We start from the raw sequence: 12,642 nt of genomic DNA on the forward strand, positions 1-12,642 counted from the left end.
TGTTTCTAGTGGGAGTAATTGGGTATAAAAGATTTTTAAGTTGTTGGTATCTGAACTGGGCTAAAATAAAAGAATACCAATATATGGGATTTATTTACTTGCACCCTTCTACATTCCAGAGAGAACTTCAGAAATGTGCATACTGTACAATCAGATAATGTTTAAAATAAATGGGAAAGGAAATTGGGACAGTGGGGTAACAAGGGTAGAAAAGAATATATGTATCCAAGAATGAGGTTGGTACTTACAATAAGCACCTTATGGCACAAGATGCCATAAGATGGCAGAGATGAGCATTTTAATTATCCAGAGCCTTCCTGTCCTCTCTCCAAGTGTGGTCAGAAGATAGCAAGGTCTGACTTAAGTACCCATCAGAGAAAGCCAACAGCTCTGGGGAGGTTGTGAAGGCTGTTCACCCGTGTTCTTGTCCTGACTCCCTAGGTCCTAGGATGGATCCGCAATGGGGAGTCAATGCTCAACGCCAGCCTGGTCAATGCCAGCTCTTTGTCCGAAGCCGAGCAGCTGCAGCGGGAACATGAGCAGTTCCAACTGGCAATCGAGGTAACACCCAAATCTGACTCCACTGTCCTCCTTTTCCCTTTTCTGCTCTGCACCTCAGGCAGCTTGATTCCCTTTAGATAGTGAAGTCCTGACTCTTTCTAGTTAAGTGGTCTAGAGAGCCTCCTTGTTACCCAGGAATTGATGGCGAAGCAAATGCAGGGGTTCATCACCCCCAAGGAAGCCTAGTATTACAAGACAGGTGTTCACACCAAAAGTGTGCATCGTGGTTACTTATTGGACCTTTACACCTTAAGGCCCCCGTATGTTGAGATTTTTGCACTTTATGGACTCTACACCATGTGAGGCATGTGAAGCCAAAAGGTTAGAAGCCACTGCCACTTAAAGATCCCTCAGAAATGAAGATAATCAAGTACAAAAGTCATTAGTATATTTGTATTCCATTTTAAAACATTTAATTTATATGTAATATTTAGATTTCTTTGTCAAATTCTGACTGTAATTTAACAAGAACAGTGAGCATCAGAGCAGGTTGCACAGGATAGTTTGCCTCACTGAACGTAGTCGTTCAGTAACACAGAAGCCGCGTTTCAAGAATAAGCTGAAACCAGAAGTTGACCAACTGACACTTGTTTTAATGGCTATTTTAAAAATAAAATCCCTCTTACATTAATCTAATATAAATTTTGTTATCTTGCTCTAAATGATACCTTTAATTATCCTTTCTACTAGAACATCCTCCTTCCCAAAGGGACTTGGGCTGATTGCTTTAGAGTGGTATGGGGAAAAGAGCAGGAAATGGGACATGGGACAGTATTAAAAATAAAGTAAGTTCAATACCAGTGGGAGCAGAGAGAAACCTTCAAAGACATTCATTACTTATAGTTCAGTATAAAACTCAACCCACTTTTGAGTGCGTAAGAAATGCAAAGGTGTTATCTTCTACTAAAAGAATGAATGTTAATGAGAATTTTCCATCACAACAATAACATTTTAACTGTTTGCGCCTATATCTTTAATACAGTAATCAACTGATTACTAGCCACTTTTAAGCTAGTATTGATTTCAACCATTTAATTTTCTAGAAATCTCGTATATATAAACATAGCGTTAACATAAATGACATGTTTCTATAAGATACCTGCTATCTTCTTGGAAACCATCACTACTAGTAGTTTACTGTCTGGGATTTAAGATCTTAAAATAGACTATGTATTGCTCACACAGTGCAGGCAAGTCATTTTTTCTAAGGAGGAACTCAGCAGAGGAGAGAGGTTTTATTATATCACCTGCCTCTGTCTCAGTTTATTGGCATGCCCAAATATGAAAGTGTTCATGTCTATTCACCATCAAGGAAAAATCAGGCCAATCAAGAATCAGGCACACAGTGGTCAAAGCGCCATAGAGAGGCAGCATGAAGAGGACAGAGGGGTAGGTAGACAGACTAGGGGCATGGCAGGAAGCTGTGAGGGTGCTCAGCAGAGAGAAGACCACTGTTGGCTGCACCCCATCCTTGTTTATTTCAAATGTGAAGGTTTGTCTGCCCTCCGGAGTAATTGAATTTCCTGTCCCATAAGCAAATGTTGGGCAAATAAAACTGAGTGTCATGATGTATTAGGGCATTCCAGTGAGCTAGCGGAATATAGTGGGTGAATGCATTAGCAGTGCTAACTCAATGACCAGATTCCATGACTTGCATAAGCACCGTGTATTAATTTGTAACGGTGCTTTTGCACCCTTACAGAGTAGAAGCTCACTAAGAAGTTCCATGGGTGCAACTTGATCAAATATTCTTGATATTGATACTGATATCCCATGAGGCCCCTGTGGAGTATATGTCTATGGTCTGAAGAGGAGATAGCAGAGCAGATAGGATTTCTGGAAGGTCCTGAGAATGGAGGGTAGGCAGGGTCTGCAGCATAGTTAAAATAATGAACTTCAAATATGCTTCTTCTCCAGGTAGCCTTATGCTTCTCTCTAAAAGTGTTTATTTAGACCAGGTTCTGCATCAAGAAGACGTGCCAGGGAAGATTTATGCAATTTGAAAGGGGACCTAACTAGTCTAGTTTGACTTGGCCCATTTTGATAGTAATTATTTACTGAAGGCCTTTCCAGTACTTGCTGATAGAGAACTTGACTTGATAGAACTTGACTTGACCCTAAGAAATAATCCTAGGTTCCACAAGGGAAAAAAAAATAGCTATGGGTAGGATGACTACATTTATTGCTAAAACTGAGACACTTCTAAGAGGGAAGAAGGGAATTATTAATAACTCAGGTAGAAAAATAGGCATAGGGTAGAACTATCATGGGCAGACTAGGGTGTCTGCTCACACTAGCTTGGGTGGCCTTTTCTGTTTGAAGGTTTTGGTCTCCCCAAAGAAAATCAGAATTTTTATCTAAAGTACCCTGGGTTTTAGGAAAACAGAACCATTCAGAACAGAGAATAGCACACAGCACCCAGAAGCATAGCTTTATCAACGAACTCAAATTATTATTTGTTAGTATGCAAAATGGTTTGGCTGATGTGTCTTTAAGAACTGTGACTATCATAGAGACAAGCTCAATTTTGAAATCAATTTTATTTGAAATCCTCTTATGTATTTTAAGCATAGTCATTATGGCAGAAAAAGTAGTTAAAACTAGATAATAAATTCAATTGATTTGGTTCAATTTTCTTCTATATACTACTACATTAACATCATGTATTAACATCCTTGGTAATCCATGTCTTAAAGATACAACACTCAATAGGCTTAGGTAATGGAGAGTAGAAATAAATGCAAAATAATGACTCAAGCTTATCAAAGCAAAGATTATATCATATGCATAAGAGTTTGTCATTTTGGAAATTAAAGGGGATGGAGTTCCAAGGACTATCAGATGATAATGAGTTTCAGAATAAGGAAGAGGATTTATTACGTAGCCTAAATAATAGGACAATTAGAGTTATTCCTTTACTCTCAGAGAAAAAGACATAATAATTGGGTTTTGATGACAATTGTATGCTGGTTTCATATATTGAGGAGAAGCCAGTTAATTATCATAATCACTAATGTTCATTTGGTAAACCCTTCTACTGCATGAAACACTGTAGATACCATTCTAACTCTAGAGATAAAGTGGTATGATATTATGGGAATGAGCATAGGAAGTCAAACCTCAATCTTATTCCTAGTTTCATCAGCTCCTTGGTTGTATGTTTTTGGGCAAGTCATCCAACCAGCCTGAGACTCAGGTGGGAATAATAATAATATCCACCTTGTAGTGGTGTCATAAAAACTAGAAAAAATATGCATATGCACAGTGCCCAGCGCAGAGTATACCCTTGGATAGATGACAGTTATTAAAGTGATGTTTAAATCAGTGCTTGCCTTGAGAGTTTCAGTCTACGTATGGAGAATCAGCCAAATATATTATATGAGTGACATGGGAGTCCAGAAGAGAGTACTTTTTAAGTGAGTCTCCAGCTGTCCAAACAGATTTTTTTTATTCAACATTTAAAAAAAATTTAATTCCACTATAGCTAACATAACACATTTGCCTGAATAACATACAGTGCTACATTAGTTTCAGGTGTACAGTAAAGTGATGCAGCAATTTATGCATTGCTCAGTGCTCATCATGACGAGTGTACTCTTGATCCCCTTCATCTATTTCACCCATCCTCCCATTCACCTCCCTTCTGGTAAGGATCCTCTTATCCCACCATCTTCTCTGGAAGTCCCAAAAAGACAATTTTTAAAGGATACCAGACTTGAGCGGAGTCTCAAAGCATGACTGGATCATAGATGGGGAGAGAGTAAGGGATGTTCACTAAAAGGCAGGAAGAGTAAAGGTAGCAAAAATAAGAAAGTGCATAGTGTGTTCTCAGAGAGTTTTTGTAAGAAAGCAGCAGATGATAATGTTATGGAAGTAGTTCGGGACTACATTGGGAGGAGCTTTTAAGGACATCCTTCAAAGTTTGGACTTGATATCATAGCAATGGGGGAACCACTGAAGGCTTTTGAATTAAGAGAACGGAGTGATACTTATAGCATAAAATTAGAGTTTTAGAGCCAGAAGAATATTAGAACTCACTTCATCCAACACTTCCTATGATAGAGAACCAAATTTATCTGCTGGAAATGTAAGAGATAGGTTTGAGGGATTAGAAATGGAAGGCAGGAGGCTAGCTATGGGACCACCACAGCAGTCTAGGCATGAAGTGGGTTGAACTGGGACATGGGGTGAGGAACAACAGTCAGGAATGATGTCAAGATCATAAACCCAGGTGGCAACAAGGAGGGCCCCATCAACACAAATGATGGAATGTCATGGGAAGAAATTTCCAGAAGGGAGGAATTTCATTTTAGATGTGGAACTTGAGAAGATGTCTAGAAGGAATCTGGAGGCTCTGTTAAGGCAATCAAGCCATCTGCATTCACTGACAAGCATTCCTCCTCTTTCCAGGAAGACCTTTCACTTCTTTGACTAAGGTTGTATCTTTGTAAGTGGCTAACATGGGTCCGGCAGCTAGAGCAACTGATTCAGGGATGCTGACCTGGAGTGGGAAACATGGCAGGCAGCTCACTCTTACACCCAAAGACAATTAAAGATGAGGGTCAGATGGAGGGTGAGAGATGAATACTGGGAGTCGTCTACCAAAAGAAAGTAATAGCAACCATGGGGATAGTTCTACAGAAGTTCTACAGAAGTGAACAAAAACCAAGACTGCACCTTGGGGCACCCCTCTGTTTAGGAGATGGGAAGAGAAAGTGGTACCAATAAGTCAGAGAAATAAATCAGGTATTTGTAAAGGATCATTTTCCCCCTTAGTTTACTTTTTCTAGCTGTGTTCAGCATTTAGGAACTCAAATTCTGATACGGTCGTTATGATTGAGGGCCAACTTAGTGGCAAAGCAAGGGAATAAAGGAGTCTAGGCTGCTAGAGGCTGTCATGCTAACATAATGAACACTGAGTACATATTCCAGAGATGGGGAAGGGAAGCCAGGAGATGTTGATAGTCGGAAGAAAATAAGTAGGACTGTGCAGACAGCAGTCTCGGATGTGGGTGAAGGGGGCCAGGTGGTGTAGGGCTGAAAAGGAGGGAGACTGTACTCATACAGGGAGTCCAGAATGGATCAGCTCTTGGGACCTGTCCTGGCACTGCTGCCCAAGAAGGGCAGAAATCATTCTAGAGTAAGTTCCTGGGCTGCTAGCTGTCCCTCTTCACTGGGAGCTGGGCTATACTTTCCTAAATGTGCAGAGACCAAATCAGCACTGTGCCATTGAGTTGGAATGATCCTAGCAGTTGAGGTTATGATAATATTAGCTCTTTGAAGTCCTATGTTTCATCCACATCTGTACTTTATTTTAGTAAATTGTAATCCCTTTGGCTCTCCCCTCTGCCACCCAGTCCTCCAGCCTGCTCTCCCCACCTCCTGTAGTTAGTGTGAACTCAGAGAATGCAAACCACATTTGCCTGAATAAGAAAATAAACCTTCTACTTTATATAAAATATTTATTATTATTTATTATTTATTTATTTATTATTATATAAATATTATTTATTATTATTTATTATATAAAATATTTATATATAAATATATATATAAAGGCAAACATGAGTAATGTAATAATGTAGGGGTTACATGTTGAGCTGCATTATCTCCTATACTACTCCATTCCCTTGCTGGGGTAGCTAAGGGACAGTGAGATGTTATTCTTTGGCTTTACTAACCTACCAGATTTATTCCTTCCACTAGAATCCTTTTCAACTGATTGTTAATGTTTAAAGTGATTGCATCATTGGCTGAGCTTTGTATTACAGGGAGATTTTTTTTCCTTATGTGCTGTGTTTATTCGATCTGTGAAATGGATCTATGGCAGTAATGTCCTTTAAAAACTCACTACAGTGAACAGTTTTGTGATTAGATTTGAAAAGGAAAACTGACTGACATGTGAGCCAATCAGGGAGCAGATTTATACACAACTACTGCTTCTCTACCACAGAGACTGAGATGTGTTTAGAACGAGTGATGCAAGTAGGAGAGTCGGGGCAGGAGTTAGGGTCCTGAGCATTCAGTTAATGAAAATGCATGATGTTCTTTTTTTTTTTTCAAATATGCTTTAAAAACAATGATGTATTAATCGTCATGACAAAATGTTTGAATCCACCATTTAAAGCTCTTTAACTTTTCTGCATCTTTCCACTCACGCCTCACTCCACCCCCTCCCGTACCACGCCTGGGTCGTTCCCACGGACCTCTCTCTCCTCCCCTTGTGCCCAGTCCCTCTTTCATGCCACTTCCTTGCAGAAGACGCACCAGAGCGCCCTGCAGGTACAGCAGAAAGCTGAGGCACTGCTCCAGGCTGGCCACTACGACGCCGATGCCATCCGGGAATGTGCCGAGAAGGTAGCCCTCCACTGGCAGCAGCTCATGCTGAAGATGGAAGACCGGCTAAAACTAGTCAATGCCTCTGTGGCATTTTATAAAACTTCTGAGCAGGTGAGGGAAGGGCTGTGGGATATGGGGGACCAGTGTTGACGGAGGGTTTGTTTCTTCCCTCATACTACAAATCCGTAGTATCTCCCTCAACAAGAAGCTAGTCCTCTCAGTACTAACCTCTCAATACTAAGCATTAGTACTAGTAGACTAATGATGTGTAAATAACTACAATTAGCTTCCATGTAATTTTTTCCATTTAAAAAGTGAACCATGTGACTTGTTTCTTATAAATTTCTCAAACTCATCAGATCTAGGTGTTGAAGGAGAATTAGGTATATGCTGAATACTCGATTTTGAGGGGTGTATCAGTCAGCTATTGCCACAATAATGTTGTTTAACAAACTATCTCACAATTCAGGGGCATGAGACAATAAGCGTTTTTGCTTTTAAGTGTTTGAGTTCAGCTGATCTTGGCCGAGTTTGGTAGAGCTGGGCTCCAAGCTGTAGAATTGGTCTAGATCTATTCTCAAGTCTCTCACCCTCCTGGACCAGCAACTACTTGAGGCACATTTTTGGTGAAAAGCTGGAGGGCAAGAGCCCAAAATCGGTGCAATTACATCTCAAGTCTCCACTTGTGCCAATGCTCTAACATCCTTTTGGCCAAAACAAGTGACATCGCCCAGTCAACATCAATGAGACAGGGAAGTATAGGCCTCCTGTGAAGGTGAGGAGGGTAGGGTGACAATCTGCTGAACATAAACTAATGTGCCACAATCAGGCACTATGCTTGAAAAATATACAGCTCTTTCACTCATGAGGCTCTTAGTCTGATGGAGGAAACACAGCTCTCTGTCCCTGGTAGACCAGGAGCCTAACTGGTAGGATGGTGCAGCTGTGGGGGGAAGGCAGGAGATCCATACAGCAGGATGATAAAGATTGAGACCCCTTACTTTCCCATCTGTACAGCAATATGCACAAGGGCTAAGAGGATTCTTAATGGATTGGGTTCTTTCATGAAATAGAGGTTTAAAACAGAAGTAATTTTATTCAATGTAAAATACATTGAATTGGAATTCCTCATTGGACTTGTTCCCTGGTACAAATAGATCAGAGAAACATTCTCCTCTGGGTGACTTACAGGGGCCATGGGAAAGTCTGTCTTGGAGTAAATATAACATGCTCACCAGAGGGCCCTGTGGCCACTGTTCCAGTCTCCACACTTTCTGTCCATCCTCCTCTTTGTGGTTTCAGAGTGGTGATGCCTTTGATGGCCACAGAGTTGGGAGCAGCAGACTAAGATGATTTATAGATTCAACACAATCCCAATCAAACCCTAGCAAACTTCTTTGTAAAAATTGATCGTAAGATATATGTGGATATACAGAGAACTGAGAGTAACTGAACAATCTTGAAAAGAAAAAACAAAGTAGATACACTACTTGATTTTAAGACTTACTCTAAAACTACAGTGATCGAGACAGAATGGTGTTGGTACAAGAATAGACGCAGGAAAAAGAATAGAGATTCCAGAAGTAGACTCACAAATATACAGTTAATTTTTTGACAAAACAATTCAAAAAGTCTTCAACAAATGATGTCAGACAATGGAATATAGGCTTCCCCTGCTATCTGCAACTAGAATGTTCCTGTGAAAACTTTTGTAAGCTGAAACCAGATGTAAAGAAGCAATGACCATTCATTTATACGGAAAAGGATTTTTGGATATTCCCAGATCCAAAAAGTAGCCTCTTTTAGGCCTTTCTGAAATCTTAGGGACACGTCCTGCTAACGGATGCACAGAATAAGTCGAGATGAAGCGCAGGTGGTTACAGACACAGTTCAGAGCTGTGGCAGCTGGATGCTGAGATGCTGGGTGTAGTCCCCAGGGAAGGAGCTTGAGGGGCCACTCTCATTGCTCAGGGTGCATGCTGCCTCGGTGACCGCTCTCTGCGGAATGAACACTGAACACTCTTTTCACTTTTTACCTTTTTTCATAGAAGTGAAAACCCTCCTCATACGTCTTTCAGTTAGCAAACACAGATACTAACGTAGGTCTTTCATAAAAGTGAAATGGTGTAAAATGTGAACTTGTGAAAAGCGGGCAATACCTATATCCAGACTGTTTTTAAAATGGGGTTTAACCCCTGTCTAGTATCATACACAAATTTTAGTTTTTGGTGGGTCAAGATGCTGAAGGGGCAAAGCATTATATTAAAGAGTTAGGAAATTTGACTTCAAACTGACCATGCCATAGGCCACCTCTCTGGATTTGTTTCTTTACCTGCTAAATTAAAGGATTTATCCTTGATAATCTTTCATTTTTTCTAGTTCCCAAATTGATTTTAGTCCACATAGTATGATGGGACATAAGTACACCTTTTCTTAAAGTTTTTGCAAGTCTATAAACTATTTTTTCTCAAGATGTGGGCCATCCTGCACGTGTTCATGCCTTGGGTAAGGACAGGTGTGTGGTGCTAAAGGAGTCAGAATGCAGGGACAAGGCTTCTCATGACAAGGTGTGCTGCCTGGGACATCTTTTAACTCAGTTCATCCCTCAGTAAACATCCTATCCAATGCCATACTCTTCATCAAAAGGGATGGCTTTCTTAGGCAAAGGGGACCCAGGATAGTTGTAGCTGTTCCCCTCAACTGCATAGCCGAGCATTCAAAGCCCACTGAAGGAAAGTGTAGGGATATGAGTCTCTATTTTCTGCCCTATTCCCTGGGCCTTGACAAAGCTACCCTGGGTCCCCTCTGTTACACCCAACATAACTTCCATCCAAGTCCCATTCAAAATGCTTTGACTTTTAGATCATGGCCTCTTAGGACCATGCTCTTTGGGGACATGCATTTTGAGGACAACTATCTTTTAAGTTAACCCAAATTTATTATCCTCTGAAGGGAATGTCCATTTTGTAATGGAAGAACTGAAGATGTCATTGCCTTATGAAGGTACCTCAAGACATTCTTTGCTGGGATATTTTTGCCAAGGAACAGGAAAGAAAACATTCACTTATGGCCCATAAGTCCCACCACACAGGCCACTTCCTCCTTACTTCTCTGTTTGGGGCTACTTCCTATAGAGCCCATGCAAAGGTGGGGCAGCCCTAGCATCTTCTCTAAACTTAATTTTCCTGCTCTGCCACATTCACAGAGTTATCATAAGGTTCCAGCGATACAATATATAAAAAACACTTTCACACACACCCCAAAATTACCAGTCTTTCTTCCTTTCTTACTCTATATACTATCTCTAAATGACATCATCAATCCCATAGCTTCAGCCTTCAGCCAACAACTGTCAGAAGAAGATTCTAAAATCCTTATCTCAGTCCTCATCTGCCTCCCAGGCCCAACCACGTGCTGCACTTCCCTTCCATGTCCCAGGAGCACTGCATGTTCTGAATCTCCAAACTGAACTTCAAATGAAAAATGTTACCTGTACAGGGTGCTGTTGGCTGAAGGTGCTCAGGAAATACTTCCCTGATCTATGAATTTAATGAGCCTTTCCTTGTGGTTCATTAGGTCTGTAGTGTCCTGGAGAGTTTAGAGCAAGAATACCGGAGAGATGAGGACTGGTGTGGCGGACGTGATAAGCTGGGACCAGCAGCAGAGATCGACCATGTCATCCCACTCATCAGCAAACATTTGGAACAAAAGGAGGCCTTTCTTAAGGTCAGAGCACATTGTCATCCAGGGTCTGAGGCATTAGCCTTGCTCTTCCATCTCTGGTCTCTCTGTCTCTGTCTCTGTCTCATACACACACACACGCACACTTCATCACATGGGCTCTTCATCCCCCTGTGTTACCTTACTTCTTATCTAAAGGGAGGCATTCATAGAGAAGACATTGGCTGGTTAATTTGAAAGATTGAAAAGGCATGCTTCAGACATTATTTATTTCTCTTGGCACTTTCTATATAATTAGGCAGTTGTTATACACCATTACTGCAGGTGCCATATTCGAATATCCTGATATCCCATTGATGCTGGTAATTGAAAAGAACACGTAGTTTTACCTGATTATGTTTGGCATATGAAAATACTTTTAATTGAAATATATAAGCCTTGGGGCGCGTGGCTGGCTCAGTCAGTAGAGCATGCAAACTCTTGATCTTGGGGTCATGAGTTCAAGCCCCCACTTTGGCTGTAGAGATAACTTTTAAAAACTTAAATATATAGATATAGATATATCTAGATATAAAACAGTATTAAAATAAATATTTTATAAAAGGATGACGCAAAAGTTAGGGCAAGAATTAAATAAATTTAGACACCTTATTTATTTGCCAATCTATTATCAATAACCAATAGCTGTAACACCATTTATTCTGTTGCATGAAGAGAGAAATACTTCATTTTGTTCGTTTTGTGTTTAGTAGAGCCCTGGCTTCCCAGAGAGGAAGCACAGTCATGCTCTGAGTAGACTCTCAGCCACTGTGGAAAGTCCTAGTAAGCCTCTTTCCTCTAGCCTTTGATCTTGTCTCTGACAGAGTCGTCTGTATTAAAACTTATCTAAAGGCTCTGTTTACTCTCAAATTTCTTGCTTTCATGTTCAGCTTCCTTTCAGTTTTCTGAAAGTACAAAAGGGATCTTTATACCCTGATATGTTGCCACTGCTTTTCTATAACTCTGTAATTAACTGACTTTCTTTTATTAGAGATTTTCTCTACTTGACCACCCCTTTGAGTTTTCCATTTCTTTCCCTCTCCCTCTCTTTTTAAGATGGTTCCTCTCTCCCTCCTCCTATCTATCAGGCATCTGCACCTGCACTCAGTCAGAACCCTTAGGAATCAGCTCTAACAAGATGAAATAAAAAGTCTTCTGTACAGGGCTTAAGCGATAAGTCTTCTCTACCATAAAACAAAGTCTAAAACAATGACTGAGGTAGAGCACGTGAAAGACTTTTAAAAGAGGTATAAAGATATTATTTCATAAAAGTACATGTTTCATTTGAAGAATGAGAGGAGAAAATGTTCTGGTCTAATGTTTTCCATATGTGCCTAAAATCATAGGTGAGAAACTCCCCGTTGCTATGGGAATTAAATGCCTGATGGATGGAACATTGAGTTCTCCATTTATATGTATTAATTGATCTGTGTTGGATATCTTAGTTTTGGACCACCATCCAGCTGTTAAATTCATGAACCTCACAATGATGGACCCACCAACAATCTTTTACCAGAGCTCCCAGAAACCACTGTTTTTAATGCAAAATTTAAAATAATTTTTTACTATATAATTTATAGAAGCAGGTGTTAAATGTAAAAAGGTGTTAAAGTTTGACAGTTTTGTCTAGATAATATCGAAAATTGTAGCTTAAAAATTAGTGGACTAGCATAGATAATAGTCCCCTTATCCGTGGGGGATGTGTTCCAAGACCCCCAGTGGATCCTGAATGTGCAAATAGTGTTGAGCCCTATATATACACCGTGTATTTCCCTATACATATATACCTATGGTAAAATTTAATTTATAAGTAAAGCACAGTAAGAGATGAATGACTGGTAATAAATAGATAACTGATAAATAAATAGAATTATAACAGTATACTGTGATAAAAGCTATGTGACTTTTATGTAATAAAAGTCATTATGTGGTCTCTCCCTCAAAATGTTTCAATGGACTGTACTCACCCTTCTTGTGATGATGCGAGATGATAAAATGCCTATGTGATGAGTCAAAGTGAGG

The 12,642-nt window shown here is 40.1% G+C and overlaps 1 protein-coding gene across 50 annotated transcripts in view; it reads left to right on the plus strand.

The window, feature by feature from the left end:
- The window catches only part of KALRN (kalirin RhoGEF kinase), a 656,402-nt gene that overhangs the window by 381,984 nt on the left and 261,776 nt on the right, over positions 1 to 12,642 (plus strand). For 26 of the 50 annotated variants that reach the window (XM_072725299.1, XM_072725300.1, XM_072725309.1 and 23 more), the window contains exons 16-18: positions 442 to 561; positions 6,820 to 7,011; positions 10,477 to 10,626. In XM_072725299.1, the coding sequence (XP_072581400.1) occupies positions 442 to 561; positions 6,820 to 7,011; positions 10,477 to 10,626 (462 nt within the window). Of the gene's footprint in view, positions 1 to 441; positions 562 to 6,792; positions 7,012 to 10,476; positions 10,627 to 12,642 lie in introns of all 50 variants that reach the window. The other 24 variants (XM_072725283.1, XM_072725286.1, XM_072725313.1 and 21 more) reach the window with 1 other exon arrangement.

Source organism: Vulpes vulpes, chromosome 1 (genome assembly GCF_048418805.1).
Source record: "Vulpes vulpes isolate BD-2025 chromosome 1, VulVul3, whole genome shotgun sequence".
Taxonomy (NCBI): Eukaryota; Metazoa; Chordata; class Mammalia; order Carnivora; family Canidae; genus Vulpes; species Vulpes vulpes.